Source organism: Vicia villosa, linkage group LG4, assembly GCF_029867415.1.
Source record: "Vicia villosa cultivar HV-30 ecotype Madison, WI linkage group LG4, Vvil1.0, whole genome shotgun sequence".
Lineage (NCBI taxonomy): Eukaryota > Viridiplantae > Streptophyta > Magnoliopsida > Fabales > Fabaceae > Vicia > Vicia villosa.
Genome location: NC_081183.1, coordinates 136,668,494 through 136,686,408, shown reverse-complemented (window position 1 = coordinate 136,686,408; position 17,915 = coordinate 136,668,494). Strand labels below are relative to the sequence as shown.

The 17,915-nt window shown below is 34.9% G+C and overlaps 1 protein-coding gene across 1 annotated transcript; it reads left to right on the top strand.

Annotated features, from left to right (window-relative positions):
* The first annotated feature begins 9,452 nt into the window (after positions 1-9,452).
* On the top strand, positions 9,453-15,273 carry LOC131595290 (uncharacterized). Its single transcript, XM_058867601.1, has 10 exons — positions 9,453-9,718; positions 10,023-10,904; positions 11,547-11,676; positions 11,859-12,301; positions 12,643-12,723; positions 12,803-12,901; positions 13,315-13,473; positions 13,667-13,753; positions 13,881-13,952; positions 14,684-15,273. The coding sequence occupies exons 2-10, from the start codon at positions 10,113-10,115 to the stop codon at positions 15,029-15,031; spliced, it is 2,211 nt and encodes a 736-aa protein (XP_058723584.1). The 5' UTR covers positions 9,453-9,718; positions 10,023-10,112; the 3' UTR covers positions 15,032-15,273.
* The last annotated feature ends 2,642 nt before the right edge of the window (positions 15,274-17,915 follow it).

Here is a 17,915-nt window from a genome sequence, read left to right as displayed (position 1 = left end):
CAAAGCACGTGACCTTCTTTTTGTCAAATCTTCTGATTCCAGAAGATTATCCTCTTTCAGGTTTTTTGGAACTTCTGAAGTTCTTGAACTTCCTTTGTTTGCTCTTCCACAGTTGGTTTACCCTTCTGGAGATCATGAACAGTTCATCTTGTTCTTCTTCTTCTTTTGATTCTGACTCTTCAGAATCTTCTTCTTCAGCCCGAAAAGCGTTAGTGCATTTTTTATTCAAAGATTTTAAAGCAATAGACTTACCTTTCTTTTGAGGTTCATTAGCATCCAGCTCTATTTCATGACTCCTCAAGGCACTGGTCAGCTCTTCCAAAGAGAGTTCATTCAGATTCTTTGCTATCTTGAATGCAGTCACCATTGGGCCCCATCTTCTGGGCAAGCTTATGATGATGTTCTTGACGTGATCAGACTTTGTATATCCCTTGTCAAGCACTCTTAATCCAGCAGTTAGAGTTTGAAATCTTGAGAACATTGTTTCAATGTTTTCATCATCCTCCATCTTGAAGGCTTCATACTTCTGGATTAATGCAAGAGATCTTGTCTCCTTGACTTGGGCATTTCCTTTGTGAGTCATCTTCAATGATTCAAAGATGTCATGGGTAGTTTCTCTGTTTGATATCTTCTCATATTCAGCATGAGAAATAGCATTCAGCAGAATAGTCCTTGACTTGTGATGATTTTTGAAATGTTTCTTTTGATCATCACTCATTTCTTGTCTTGACATCTTTACTCCTCTAGCATTTACAGGATGTCTGTAACCATCCACAAGTAAATCCCATAAGTCACCATCTAGACCAAGAAAGTAACTTTCCAATCTATCTTTCGAGTATTCAAAGTTTTCACCATCAAATACTGGTGGTCTAGAATATCCATTTCCATTATTGTTTTGATTATTAGAAACAGGTGTAGGAGTTGACGCAGCTGTTGATGGATCAACCATATTGACTTAGTGTTTTTCTCTTCCTGAATCTTTTTCTAACACGGTTAAGTGCTTGCACCTAGAACCGGCGCTCTGATGCCAATTGAAGGATAGAAAAACACTTAGAAAGGGGGGGGGTTTGAATAAGTGTGACTTTAAAAACTCTTAAGACAAAAACAATTAACACAATTATTTTTATCCTGGTTCGTTGTTAACGAAACTACTCTAGTCCACCCCCTTAGAGTGATTTACCTCAACTGAGGATTTAATCCACTAATCAATCTTGATTACAATGGTTTTCCACTTAGATACCCTCTAAGTCTTCTAGAGTCTACTGATCTCACTGATCACTTTAGGAACCTTTTACAAATCAATGTAAAATAAATGTTACAAGAGTATTCAAATGCTTCTTAGAAAGCTATAATCACAACTGTGATATTTCTCTTAAGTTTTAAGCTTAACACTCACTAAATATTACAATTGTTGTGAGGTTGAAGATGAAGTTCGTGAGTAATGAATTCAGCAGCGTTTCAATATTTTGCAAGAGTTGTTCTAGTTGCTTATGATCAGAACTTCATATTTATAGGCGTTTTGAGAAGATGACCGTTGGGATCATTTAATGCGTTGCGTGTTCCGTACAACTCTGCATTTAATGTTTCACACTTTTGTCAACTACCTTGAGCCTTGCTTTTGCTGCTTTTACTGACTTTGCCTTTTGTAGCTTCTAACGTTCCTTTTTTCAGTCAGCGTAGCCTGTCTTCTTGTACTTGCTTCTGATCTGATGTTTGTAGATACAACGTTTGAATAATCAGAGTCAAACAGCTTGGTGCAGAGCATCTTCTTGTCTTCTGACTTTGAAGTGCTTGAGCGTGATACCATAAGAACTTCAATGCTTCTGCTTCTGATCTCATGTTCTTCTGATGCTTTATAGACCATGTTTTGATTATGATTGACCATCTTCTGATGTCTTGCGAGAGCATGTTCTGATGTTGCAATCTTGAACCTTCTGAGTCAGTGCTTCTTGCACTGAATTGTGCATACTCTTTATATATTTCCTAAAATGGAAAATGTAAAGGATTAGAGTACCACATTGTCTTATACAAAATTCATATACATTGTTATCATCGAAATAAGAATATTGATCAGAACAAATCTTGTTCAAACAAATTCAAGATCCACAATCATCAATTTCATCTAGTCCACATTTAGGGTTTTTGACCTAATTCTTCTGGATAATTGACTTTTAAATCAGGACATGGCTCCACAACTGAAACCATGATTCAAAGACCTCTAATACTTCAATAAAATCCCACTTCATTCATTTGAGGAGGAGGGCTTGATTCATCACAAAAATCCAAGATTACCCTTCATCAGGAAAAAGTCAACTGTACAAGATTGGCTTTGACTTTTAAGAAATTTGGTCAACCATGGACTTTCAAGGATCAATATCATCGACATATGATTATTAAAGTCTTTTGGCCAGAGAAAATCAAGAAAAATCAATAAAGAATAAAAAAAAGTCAACAAAAGTCAAAGTTAGGGTTTTACAAGGGCATTTTGGGAAATCAAAATTTTGCCTACACACTCAAAAATCTCCTAACATGAAAGTTGTAAATCTTAAAAAATAAACAAATCTCCACTACATGAGTTTTTGCAAGAGATGAATCACTTGGAAGATATAAGCTTGACAACTTACAAGACCAAAACACTTGGAGAAATTTAAGTGTTTTTGACCTAGTTTTCTTCCAACTTTAGGGCCAGTTTTCACAAATTTCCCAAGCGATTCTAAAGAAACACCAAACTAATGAATTGGAGTATATACCAAGGGCTTTCCAAATTGTGCTCAACCATCTCCAAATTAATTTTGAGCAGAAAGTTATGCATGTTCAAAGTTGGGCATTTGAAGTTGTTTCAAGCCTAACCAATTTTTGCATCTTACCAATTTTATGCAAATGCTTCTACTAAATTGTTCTACATGACACCTAATACATTAGTAGAGATTCCATGTATTCATTTTCATCAATGCATAAGGATTCAATAATATTTCCAAAAATAAAGACATGTGCTTATGTAATGATTACATTTGGGAATTTATGGCAAATGAGTGAATCACCAAAGGAATCTCTTCCCAACCAATTGGAACACATTTCTGTAACAGAATTGTCCCCTAAGATCAAGAAAAACCGAGGGCTGTGGAGTGGTATCAAAAAATCCATCATTGCATTTGGATAATCTCATATTTCTTCATGGCTAAGCTATTCCAAGAGTAACCTCACTAACTTCACTCTTTCAGTACTCAGATCATTTGCCTATAAATAGAAGTTCTCTCCTCAGTATTGATCACACCAAAGTAACTCCAATTCTTGCTTTATCTTTCTCTCCCTCTAGCTTATTATTTTCATAGGTCCTTTGGCAAGAAGAATCGAATTCTTCAAACCAGAGCTCTTCCTTTGAAAGTAAGCTTTCTAACACATCATAGGGGTTCATTAGAAGTGATCCAATCACCTAGAACACTTCTGAAAGTGGAGGATCACCATATCCACATTAAACTGGGAGCCATATCAGTTGGAGTCATGCAAAACAATTCAGAAGGTGTCAAAGCAATTGGAGCATATTAACATGTTCCTTAGGGTGTAGTGAAGCTATCCAGATGGTCGCAACTCATTTGTAAGTGCAAAAGTACCATCTTCCATTTTTACTTGGAGCTCAAGCAAGAGGGGTCGAGTAGAACGATTATGAGGTTTTCCAAGTAAAGTAAGTGCCCAGAAAGCATCAACAAGGTCCCAGGAAGCTTCTGCAAACACTCATTCATTGTTGGGAGTCCTCTACCATAGTCATCGAGCTTCATTTTCAGAGGTAAGTTTTCAAACTCTAACCCTCTAATTCTTGTACATATTTCATTAAAGCTCGATACCTATTCATTCTACATCATCAGAGGGTTAAAAGCCCTCTATCATCATTCACTTATTCATCAACATCATCATTTAATTTTATTTTTAAGAATTAGGGTTCTTAGTGTTCATCCAGTCAATTCTTAAAATATACTTAGAATAAATGATTTTTGGGGTCACCATCGTGTTTCTTGCGAAAAATTGAGTGAAAACCGTGTTTGGATCATTCAATTTGGTTGAGAAATGAGAGAGTTGGAAATTCAAAACCATAGGAACTAGAGGTTGAAGACGAAGATGGTGGTGGCGCCATTTTCAAATTTCCAGAATATTTGAGTTTATTATATTTTGAGTGGTGTGCGTATTAAAAACTGAATACATCGTTTGCCCTACTGGCCATAGCGCACGTCCAAAAGCTTCCTCTTGCCACAAAGTCTGGGGTTCGATCCCCCCCAAGACCCTTTTACTCATTTATTTTCCAAACATTTTTCAAAATGACTTGTTTTCAAATATTATGAAATGCTTCCATTCCTTTGACACATTGGGAGTGTTGCACAGTTGGCTTTGATTTGTGTTGACCCCCCATGTAACGAGGGTTCAAACCTTGCTACCAACAAAACCAACCATTTATGCTATTTTTCTTCATTTTTCTTCACAACTTTACTTAATCATTTCACCTATCAAAATTAATCATTTTAACTTGATTTTTCACACACTTTTCATTTATCATACCTATTTTATGAATATCCAAAAAATCACAAAAAAATATTATTTATTTGATATATTTTTATTGGGTTTAAAATGGTGTATTTTTAAGTATTTTTAATACTTTTAAAATATAGTTTTCTTTGTATTTTTCAAACCTAACCACTTTGTAAATATTTTGTGATCAAACCTTGTCCATTTTCAATAAATCTTTTGGGCCTCTAATAGAGTGTAAGACCCAACCCTTTTCATTTTCAGATTTTCAAAATACATTCAATCAATTGTTTTCATAACAATAATCAATTCAAATCTTTTGAGCCTCTTGAATATTAAAGAGTGTAAGACCCAACACCTTTTTGTACATACAGTTTTCAAAACGCAATAAACTTTTTGGACCTCTAATAGAGTGTAAGTCTCATCCCTTTTTCCTTTTCATTTTCACACATTTCTTTCAAAACTTTCTTCTCGGTATTGAAGGGCATTATTCCCGGTGAAACTCTTCATATACATATGTGACCTAATGTCCATCTTCACTTCTTCTGTTTTCAAAACAAAACTGCAAAACTGTTTTCAATAAACAAATTCAACTATTTTTCAATCAAACCTGAATCTGTTTTCAAAACAACTTCAATTTAAAATCAATTTCACATGGGCCTCTCCTTGAGTCTAAGTCCCAGCTCTTTTTTTTATATACCATTACCAATGAATAACCAAGATGATGGTAAGGCTTTGTACATACATCTTTCAAAGGCCTCCTCTTCATCCAGGTTAGGCTTTACAACTTTCAATTTACAGCTTTCATTTAAATTCCTGTCAAATATAGAACGTATATAAATTGTTTAGAACTCTATCTAAGAAAAACCTTAGGACAAATGAACTATATATATATATATATATATATATATATATATATTATAGGACTATGACCTAGGATTGAGAATGTCTTTCCGATGAAGGCTATTTCCTAATTAGATTTTCATAGTTTCAACCTTAAGATGAATTATTCCCGGTGAAACATCTTGAAAAAATCCTTAGAACAAAAATAGGGCACATCCACCCAAGAGGAATTATTCCCGATGAAACGTCTTACCCATTTTCTTAGAGCCAAACTAAGTTCAAAGCCAACATAACTTTCTCTTGTGCTATAACGATGACCCTCGATTAGCCTCCTCTTGGACTTACAATACAAGGACCCACGAGCTTCTTAAAAGCATATCTCACAGCTTCCTCTTGAGCTTGTATACAAGGACCCATCAGGTTTCTTATAAACATAGGAACATGTCTTTAGTTACCTTTTAGCCTACCCTGGTGAGATTCTTCTATTCTTCAAACCAGACTTCAAACAAGCCAAGTATGTCTCAATTTCAATATTGAGTTCACCTTTTGGAATGAGAGACATGGACAGTCTCTATTACCCATATTTTAAATCTCCAGTAAGTCTTCTCCTTAGTAGAGTCAAGATTTCATATCTGGTTTCCTCAACAGTGTTAGCCTTAATCTCGGGCTTTAAACAAGAAGTACATTTTCCCTGGAAAGGGCCAGCCTCCATTCATAAGTCCAATAATCAATAAATCCCCGTGGAAAGGGTCAGCTTCCATCAATAAATTCTCAACAGAGTAACATCCACAGTAGGGTCAACCCTCAACTCTGGGCTTTCATTCATCAATCCCTTCTCAATAGGAGCAAATTCCTCAGTAGGGTCAACATTCATCAATCTCTAACCAACAGAGTAATCTCAGTAGAGTCAGCCACAACTCTGGGCTTTGTACAGAACACAAATTCCTTCAGTCAAAGTCAATCCCTAGTGGAGTCATCTCCCAGGGTCAATCAAAACTCTTTTAAGCCTTAAGCCTGGGCCTTGTACAAGCCAGTAAAAAAAGTCTAAATCTTTCTTACAGAGGTGAGACATGATTCATCTCTATGAATATATTTTTTTCAATTGTTATACCATATCCAAACATAACAAACATCATTTTCATAAAAACATTTCCCATTTAGACTGATATAAGACTGGCTGCTCTGTTAACTTCATGTCCAGACTACTGTCTTCCTCTAATGGTTGAAATCTTTTACTTTATATAAGATAATACTGGCATACTTGAACACACACAAGTAAAGTCCCTCTCTTATCATAAAGTAAACCTTTCATTATGATTGTTCTTTCATATAAGATGATACTGACATACTTGTACACACACAAGTAAGGTCCCTCTCTTATCATGAAAGAACCCTCATTTTCATTCATTTTAAAATGTTTATGGTAAAACAATTGAAATATCTCTCCGTTAAGATGACGAGTTGTCTCTTTTCTACAAACAGAGATTTAATTCAAACTTCAACCTTGAGTTCAAACAAGGCACCCAAAATCAATTCATTTCCCTAATTAGTTCCTCGAACTACAAAAAGCTATGACTTCCATTAGGGATATGTAGGCATGAGATTCACAAGGAATCTTAGCGAGCTAGTAAAAAACCAAAAACAGTCAGTTCATCTGTCTTTCAATTCAATTAAATTCTCTCTCCTAACACAAAGGAGAAACTTTCTCAATCAAGCAACAAACACAAACACATAGACACAGAGAAGGTTCCCGTAGAGTACTACGGATAATAGGGTGCTTAAAACCTTCCCTATGTATAACCGACCTCCCGGACTCCAGAACATTTGTTTTGGTGAAATCCCCACACCTAGAAAACTCTTAGGGTTTATTTGAGATCTTTTTCTCCTTCCTCCTCGTAGGATAATTAAAAAGTTTATGTGCTATCGTGGGAAGAACTGAAATAAAATTCCTCCCACAAGGGCGCCTCTCTCCTTCCAAATTTCGTGTGAAGAGTTCGGCGTGCCGTCCTCCCAAGTGAAACAGGGAGGTAAAAAAACGACACCACACCTAGTTTTTCAAGGAATTACAACTCAAAGACTACCTGCCAATGACTTCACGAGTAATTTGACTAACACTTAGTCACTCGAGGAAATTAACCAAAAGGTTAAATACAAGAATTGTGTGTTTACATATTTGCTTTTACAATAAGCAGATTACACAAAATGAAGATTAAAAGATTACACTTAAATGATTTGAAATATAATGCTCTAAGGATTTCTGTTTTTGTTGGTCTTGATATTCTCTCAATACTCTGCTCTTTTCTTCTTGTTGTGATATTATTTTTGTTTTTCTATTTACAAAGTGTCAACTTGCTGTGATTTCTCTTTCAATTCATCATCTTTTCCAAGGTTCTAAATCCTTTTTATATAGGCAATGAAATAAATCCGTTGGAGGGTGAAGTTGGAATATGCTCTAAAAAATAACTGTTGGAAATGTTTAATAGTACCATAGTGGAGTAGCATGCAACATGTAGTGGATGGAAGGATGGAATGAGGGAATATCTGTTGGTACAATAATACTGTCCTTTTCTAGATTTTTCAGAGTAGTGGAAGAAATATTTTATCTTGTACTGGTTGTACTCTTGCCACATATTCTTCATCTTGTCATTATCTTCTAGTCAGAGGCTTCAAATAAATGTTTGTTGAATCTTGAGTAAATTCAGAGCCCGTCTTTAGAACTTTGTGAAAATTAGACTTCAGAGTCTGTAGAGTTCAGAGTCATAAGACTATAGAGGCTTGAAATATCATAGTCATTTAATAAAGTTGATCTTCAAAGTCATTATCGGAGTAGATTTGGATGAATAGCTTCAGAAGTTTCGACTTGATAATTCAAAAGTTCAACTTTGTTAAAACACACTTTGTTTATTCCTTTTGGTTCATAGTGTGTCTTCAGTTTAGAGTCTGATTGCTTTAGATTTAGCTAAATCTTCGAATTCTGCCAATCTTTAGATTTTGCAAAGATCATACTTCAGATGTGCTTTGTTTAGAGTCAGGTTCGTCCATACTTGACTTCTCCAGAGTCAGAATTTGATTTCTTTTTATCTGCACACTTAACAACATTATTAGAGTACAAAATTATTCTTTATACAAATTAAGCTTTGTTATAATCAAAACTCAAAGATAGTCGCAGAACCAAACTTGTTTCAACAAACGTGGCATTCCCCTTTGATTGAGCTTCCATACCGTTAATGCCTTATAACATGTTATTCCACACTTTTCGTGAATGGACAACATGTGGTTTTGTCCAAGCCCATCATTGGGCGAACAATTCAGACAATGGACATCAGTTGTGATAAATGGGCCCAAACTTTGATAAATGAGCGACCAAAAACCCTAATTTGAGCAATGTGTGTTATTCACGTACCCATGATGTTTCTTATGTTATCTCTTGCAGATCCTTTACAAATACACTAGTACAATAACATAAATTAATATATCAAAATATTAAGTAAAGTATTTTAGCCAAAAACATACTACTAAATAAACTTTCTATCGTTCACCCTTATTTATAATCAATTATTTATATTAAGTAAACCAAGTTATTTTGTTTGTCGATTTATAAAAACGGATTTAAAATTAATTTACAAAAATGAAGTACATAAAAATGATAAGTTCTCGTAAATTGATTTTTAACGCACATAATTATATAAATTAATTTTTTGAGTTGGAGATAATAAGAATGAACGATAAAGTGTCACTCAAGTGATTTAACTTTAACATTGTTGCGTGTTCGGTGATGCATTTGAATCCAAGACTTCAAAACAGTTTTCACAACCGCGTGTTCTATAATAGATTCTCGTGTTCGGTAATAGACAGTTTACACAACCGCGTGTTCTATAATAGATTCGCATGTTTGGTAATAAACAGTTTACACAACCGCGTGTTCTATAATAGATTCGCGCGTTCGGTAATATATCTGGTTAAAATACAACCAATTAAACCGAAATTTCATCCAAAAGTTTCAAAACATTTATTTGAAAAGGTGTGTTAACTTGTAGTTTTGGTCACAATAAAATCCCAAATTTAAGTTGACCAAAACCAATACTACTTAGTAGGGCTAGACTTTATACAACACAAGAAAAACAATACCAAAAAGCCAAACAAAGCCTTAAGAGTATAGAACATGTGAGTGGTTGATAGCTTTAGCCAATTACCAGTATCCGTCAAGAAAGAAAACTGTCTTTCTGCACAAATTCACACAACTTGTTTTGTCTCTCTCAATTCTTCAATTTCACAAAACACAAAAACCTTTCAATTTAGGGTTTTCGATGCTCTGTTAAACTCAATCGATTCTGTTACATAATCACGCAGCGTAATCAAGGTATGTTCTTCGCAACGATCTCGTGCTTTTTTCTGTTAATTTACCATATTTGATCACTAATCAGTTTCATTTCTTGTCTTGATTTTCAATTACTTGTTTTTTCATTTTCGATTTTTTATTGGTGATTAAAATTTTGAACTTTGATTACTTGTTATGTAGATTCCGTGATTTTAGGGTTTATTGCTGGAATGGGTTATTGAATATTGCAACTTTTTTCAGTGTTTTTTTAGTGTTGATGTGTGCTTCATTATGTCATGGGAATTAATTATAGGAGTTAATTGTGTGTTTTTTTTGGTACTGATAGGTGATAGTGTTGATGATGAGTTTAGAAATGGATTAAATTGGAGTCCATTTTCCGAGTAATTTTCCGCGAAGTTTGAAAGTTAAAAGCTTTATGGCTAGGAAAGGTAGTCAGCAGAAGAATGGGATTAACCACAAAAAAGGTGTTTCTGGGGGTGTTCTTCCGGGTATGAAAGGTCATGAAGGAGGGCAAGTGAAGGTTTTTCCGGCGGAGGGACTTGCTGGCGACCGTGATCGTGAGCTTTCACAGAAAGCGTGTGAGTCTAGTTCTGCTGTTGATGACAATACCAATGAGCGAAAATCCGAGAAGTCTTCACGGAAAGTTAAGCAAGGGATGAATGCAAAGCATGGCCTGGAGGAATCACAATCGTTTGGGAGTAATTCAGAGAATGGCAGTGAGAATGGCGAAATTCCAGTACAAGAAGGAAATTGGAGTTTGCCTAGAAGTAATCAAGCTCAACAGAGTATCAAGAGTAGATTGTGCCATTTAGTGGAAGGTTTACAGTTGAGAAGTATGGTAGAAAATATGGAACTTGCTGATCATGCAGCTATTAGGAGATTAAGGTTGTCAGTATTTTCCATTTTCACCGCAGTTATGGAGTGGTCAGCCCGGCAGAAGCCGTTGTTTGTATCGTTTAGAACCACTGTTTTAGAAGGTTATGCTAGTTTGAGAACAAAATTTAAACAGGCATATCCCATTGTTCTGACGTGGCTCATGCACTTTGGAAACATAATCCTTCTATTATCGCTGTTTTGGTTGGACTGTGCCGTTCGGGGTATTGATTCGTTTGTACGGATGGGTACAACATCCTTCTTCTCTGTTATATGGTGCAGCATATTCTCCGTGATTAGTATGATTGGGATGTTCAAGTTTCTGGTTGTCCTGGTAAGCTTTGATCACAATTGTTATTACTTTCTATATATTATTACAAGTCAAAATGGCTAGAAAATCCTGATAATTGGAGAATTTATGATTTTTGTGATTACTTCAAATAGAATCACTTGGTCACTCGCACCCATTTATATTTTGAATTTTCCCATAATGAGAGTGTGAATTTGCGTTGTAGTATTTTCTATTGATTAATCATTAAGTTTTTCATTTAAATATTATAGGGAAAATGCGCTAAAAACTTATGTTTATTGAACTGCATGACTTAAAATTTATCCATATTAACCTGCTCTATATTGCTCTATAATTACAATTTTGTTTCACTATCATAAGAATGCACATACTGGATACAGTCCCTGAAACACTAGTCTCGTTTCTTGCAATAATGTTTCAGATTTATATATAAGTAGAGTCGGTTTGAGTTTCAGTTGTCTTGGAACTATTTGACTTGTGAATTTGAACTCCCTCTATAAGGAATAAATTGAGCAAGCATGATTTCCTTAGCTCTAAGTTATGTCTCGCCAACTCGCTTCTAATTTTTTGATGCTTTTGTGTATCTGTTCATTCTATTATATTCTTAAATTGGATATTGTAATTTTTTCTTTCTCCCCACGCTAACTAATTTATGTAATTGGTCAGGGACTGGCTACCTTGATTGCGTATTTTGTCGGGTTCGTGCTTGCAATTTTGGTAGTTGCTATCATCGGAGTTGTTATGCTGTGGTTTTATGGTAGCTTCTGGACAACAGCATTTTTCATCATCCTTGGAGGTGATTTGTTTGTCTCTTTGCATTTCTATGAACATCTTCTGGATGTTTTTATTTCTATCTTTTTCTACAGGAAGTTGGGTAGACATGACCCGGAATATAGATATGTGCTCAATATCGATATATGTTAATTTATGTATATACTTTTCAAACTTATCGATCCTTCGACTTAATTTGAAATTCAGGATTGGCATTTATGTTACGGCATGAACGTGTGGCACTTCTTATCACCACCATCTATTCTGTCTATTGTGCTTGGCTGTACGTTGGGTGGTTTCGTTTGTTCATGGCTTTTAATTTAGCTTTCATCTCAAGTGATGTTCTGGTATACTTCCTCAAGAAAAACATAGATCAACAGAGTAGATCGAATCCATTTGAGCAAAGAGCTGGAATGAACGGTCAACCAGGATTTAGAAATGATGAATCAATGCCTGCTTCATCCTCTGAAAATGGACCATCTACAGATCGAAATGCTGGAGTCCCTTCAACTAGTGGGGCTGATTCTGATGTAACTTCTGAAGATGAAGTTGTTCGATTGTTGAACTGCTCTGATCACTATTCAGCACTGGGCTTCCTACGCTATCAAAGTATAGATGTTTCAATTCTGAAGCGTGAATATAGAAAGAAGGTGATTATACTTTGATGTCAATACTTGCACATTCATGTTTTACTTTTTGTGACTCTTTTTAAGATGTTGTAGTTTGAAGTTTGTGATTACATTCAATTAATTCAGCTTCTCAAATTGTTACCGATGTCAATGTGTCTGTGTCATGATCAGTGTTCTTATCTATATCAGTGATTCATAGTATTGTCCTGTTCATAGTTATGGTTTTGATGGGTTGATATTGTTTGCTGGTTGGATGGGAGTTGAACTTTTTTATATAGCTTAACAACAACTCTTTCGGCAGTGTGTTATCATTCCTTGATCATTCTTCTCATTACTAACAAACTGTCTTTATTGATTATCAGGCAATGTTGGTACATCCAGATAAAAATATGGGTAATGAAAAGGCCGTAGAAGCCTTTAAGAAACTTCAAAATGCATATGAGGTAAGTTTATATATTTTGCTCACTGAAAATCAAAAGAGGAAATCTTCCCCTGACTTTTATGGTTATAATGATTTCCCAGATTCTAATGGATTCTTTGAAGAGAAAAGCTTATGATGATGAGCTAAGGAGAGAAGAGATTCTTAATGTGTTCAATAGATTTCATAATGCTCCACGTAGGGTATGTTTTATGTTTTCTTTCATCTGTTTTAGTATCATAGAACTATACATGAAAGTTATATTTTATTACATTCAATGCATTCTGGTCAGGAGTAATAACCTTGAGTGTCCATTGTCCTTGAATCACAATGGATTAGTGAAGCATTTCTATGTATTTATATTTATTCATAAGAATTTGAGATTTCAACTGGTGACATAACTCATACATTAGAATCCATGAATAATGAACGTGTAGCCACACATGTACAGATTAACTGTCCCCTTTTTTTCTTCTTTTCTTCTTCTTAGAGACTCTTGCACTATCTGAACTTGTGACACAATTTAGAGATCCTTGTAATCTACCTTCTTTTTAATTTTTTTTTTATGTATTATAATCTTGTCTAACTTTAGCTGTGGATGAAATTGTTTTGCCAGAATAGTAGACATGGGTTCTTTTCTTCCGGATTTGCCCATTCAGACGCAGATGGTGAGGACCCCTTTGGAGAATCAAGGCGAATAGCTTGCAAAAGGTGTGGTGGCTTTCATCTCTGGATACACACTAAGAAGCAAAAGTCTCGAGCAAGATGGTGCCAGGTTGACTCTCTGTCTGTCTCTCTCAAATAACCATTTAACACACATAAGTGACAGTTTGCTTGGCTATGCACATTATATTTTGAAAATGGTTGCCTGTATTCTGTCACTGTCAGCATACTTTCCTTAGTGAGAAAGCACTTTTATACCTCGCATGTAACTGATGTTTCACATTGGTTTTTTCTTCATTTTAAAGGATTGTCAAGATTTTCACCAAGCCAAGGACGGTGATGGATGGGTTGAACAATCTTCCCAACCATTTCTTTTTGGCTTATTGCAGAAGGTATGAATCAATATACTATTTCAATAAAATGTCTTATCAGAAACTCCTTATAATATGCAGTTCAATGATATATGAAGTCGGAATATGTGTCTAATTGATAACTAAATAAAATTTGTTTAATCTTCAGGTTGACGCTCCTTCTGCTTACGTGTGTGCGGATAGCAAAATATTTGATGCCACTGAATGGTACATCTGTCAGGTAATTTAGTTCTTCATTTTCCATATTTTGACCTAAATCATCATCCATGACGTGTGTTTTGACATGTGAGGCTGCATGCAAATGTTTTGATATGCTGGAAACAATTTCAGACTTTCAGCTTACATAAGATACCGACACTAAATGTTTAAAAATTAAAACTGTTATGATGTACTTGCTGTAGCATAGGTTTGTTCTGATTGTAAACAAACTAAAGATTTTTTTTACTTTAAATGCATTTGAGGATCAGTGTAGTCAAATAGCAGCCTATGTTATTAATCCTGTATAACGGGAGATGCGTCATTTCGAATCCCATCCCATTATTGTGGCCGTTCCAGCTGGTTTACCCATCATTGCTGTTCTAGGGCGACCTGGCACGGTTTTCTTGGTTGTGCTTTTCTGTGCTGAGATAACGGCCGGAACGATGGAGTTTGATAACATAAATAGAAGCTATAGAGCTGTAGCTTAGCGAAATTTGAACACATCACTATTATTTGAACACATCACTATTGTTCTGTGATATGCTATTTAAAGCTAAGTGTTGTCTGATAGTGATTATTGCACTGTAACATAGCGGAATTTGAACAAACCGGTACTTTGTGTAATCTGCTATTGACAATTCTCTAGAGGGTTTATGTGATTGACTTCCTTATGGTCTTTGATTATTTGACCACTTAGTGTAATAAGGTGTATGGATGGTCTTTGATTCATAACATAAACATATTTTTTTGCAGGGTATGAGATGTCCAGCAAATACTCATAAGCCAAGTTTTCACGTGAACACCAGCATAATGACGAAACAAAATTCTACCAAAGGAGCAAGCTCTTCAACACCAAGGGGCGGGCGTATGCCAACACCTCCTAATATGCCAACACCTAATTTTGAAGAAACCATGACTGAGGAAGAATTCGTCGAGTGGTTACAAAATGCGGTACAGTCAGGCGCGTTTGACAATATGAGCGGCGGCACTGCAACAGAGAGCCCCTCTGCCAAATCTGGAAATGGGATGAAAAATCCATCTCCTGGCAACGGCGTCGGTAGCGGCAGCAAAAAAAAGAAGAAAGGAAAAAAGCAATGGTGATAAAAAAAGCAGATTACTTTTAAACATACTGGTAATATTGCCTGGGGCACTTTGAAGATGCCCCAGAAATAGAGGTTGAAGGTCTCTGTATAGCCCTATTTTCCTAATCACAAGTATAATTTTTGTTGTCCAAAATTTTCATTTTTTCATCTCTTTTAGCCTGCAAAATACAGCCTTGTGGCAATGATCCTGCTGATTTTTCTAGTCAATATACAATCTTTAGCAGATGGGTTTTCTTAACAGTTAGACAAGAATCATGCATGGATTACAAGAAATCTAATAAGGAATGTTTTTTTACTGGAAAACTAATTTCAAAAGACATTTTTACTATGAAAAATAATAGTAGCCCAGGGGGCACCAATGCCAATTTAAGCTATCCATATTTTACCTTGCTTCCTAATTTTAAAATTATATGGCGATAAGAAGTTCAAGTATGAATTATTTGAGCTTATAGTATATTTATTTTATATTTTATTCTATTATTAATTTTATTATTTTAATTTTGTTATTTCATTATCTTTTTGCAAAATAAAACAACTTACTAACAAACCAAAGTTGCACACATTCACATACAAAGCTCGACTTGTCGCTCGAGGAGTTTTCTAAAGACCTGAAATTGATTTTGATGAGACATATTTACTTGTAATGGATGCAAACACTTTTCGAGGAGTTTTTCAAAGACTTGAAATTGATTTTGATGAGACATATTCACTTGTAATAGATGCAAACACTTTTCGACATTGGGCTTAATTTGCACATGATGAATGTTGTAGCAGCTTATATGTATGGTTTACTTGATAGTGAAATTTACGTGAAACTCTCAGAAGAGTTTAATATACTAGATGCACGTAATTCTGGATCCCGATAAAGCTACTCCATAAGATTGAACAAGTCTTTCTATGGGCTGAAACAATTTGGGCGCATGTGGTATAATCGTCTCAATGAATATTTGCTTAGAGAGGGATATACAAGTAAGTCCATTTGTCCTTGTATTTTTATAAAAAGATCAGGAAAATAATTTGCAATAATAGCTGTCTATATGAATGACGTAAATATTATTATTGGAACTCCTTAAGAGCTTCAAAAATATATGAATTGTTTAAAGAAAGAGTTTGAGATGAAGGATTTAGGAGAGACAAAATTATGTTTAGGTTTACAAATTGAGCATTTGAATAAAGGAATATTTCTACATCAAAGAAAACTATATAGAAAAAGTGTTAAACACTTATATTACGAAAAATGTCATCCGTTGTCTACTCAAATGATTGTTAGATGATTAGATGTGGAGAAAGATCCTTTATACCAAAGTATCCAAATTTAAATTAACAGGTTTTGAAAAGGTTAAAGTTGACAAGACTTTGTTTATAAAGAAAATTAAAAGTCATACTTTATTAGTTCAAGTCTATGTTGACGAAATCATATTCGGCTCAACAAATAAAGATTTATGTGAAAAATTTTCATCAATATTGCAAAGAGAATTCAAAATGTCTATAATGGGAAAGATGAACTATTTTCTTGGACTTCAAATTAAGCAACTAAAAAACGGTATCTTCATCAATTAATCTAAGTATTGCAAGGAACTATTGAAAAGATTCGATATAGATAATTATAAAACAATGGCTACTCCTATGGGATACAGTACATATGTAGATCAAGATGAATTCGGTGTTTCAATTGATATTACCAAGTATCAAGGTATGATTGGCTCATTATTAAATTTGACGGCAATCCGTCCTGACATAATGTTTAGTGTTTGTTTATGTTCCCGCTTTCGAGCAAATCCAAAAGAATCTCATCCTATGGCGGTAAAAAGGATCATGAAGTATCTCAAAGAAACAACAAATGTCGGTCTATGGTATCCAAAAGGTAGTGTATGTGATTTACTCGGTTATTCTGACGCGGATTATGCAAGTTGCAAATTGATTGCAGAAGTACAAGTAGAACTTGTCACATCTTAGGAAACACACTAGTATCATGGTCATGTAAGAAACAAGCATGTGTCACTCTTAGGACGACTGAAGCAGAATACATTACAGCAGGAAGTCGATGCGCTCAAATCTTATGATTAAAACAACAACTTAGTGACTACGGCTTAAATCTTGGATGCTTCCGGTTATGCACTCAAGAACCAAACATATCGACATAAGGCATCATTTTTTACGCTATCACATTTTAAAAGAAGACGTCGAAGTTTTATTCGTTGATACACATAATCAACTAGCGGATATTTTTACAAAACCACTTGCAAAAGAATCATTCTTTAAGATTCAAAGAGAACTCGACATTTTGGATGAGCATGACGTATGAATTTACTAATCTCATAATATGTGATCAAAACTAGATTACATCATATAAAGTACATGTCACAATTCTCTATTTATTCAATATTTTCACAATTTCATTTGTGAAATGTTTTTTATGCAAATATATGCTTAATAGATGCCTAAACTTGTTATCTCAATGTCATACGTGTTTTTATAAGAAATTATGTGTAACCAGTTACATGCTTCAAGTAAGTGAAATACGAAGGATGTAACCAAGTAACCGGTTACATGCTTCAAGTAACCGGTTATCTGTACTTAAGGGTGGCAAAACGGGCCGTCCGCCCCGCCCACCGCCCGCCCCGTCTTAAGCCCGTCAAAAAACGAGCGGGCGGGCATGCCCGCCAAATGAAATGGGCACAAAAATCATGTCCGCCCCGCCAAGATGGCGTGTTGGCGAGCGGCGGACTTGCCCACCTATTTTTATTTATATGTTTTTTTCATTTTTTTAATAGATAAATAGATTTTTTTACCTTTTAATTAAATTTTTCACTTATTTTTTAAAACAATTTTTTATAAAAGCAACTTTTTAACAAATTTTACTTAAAAAAATATTACATATA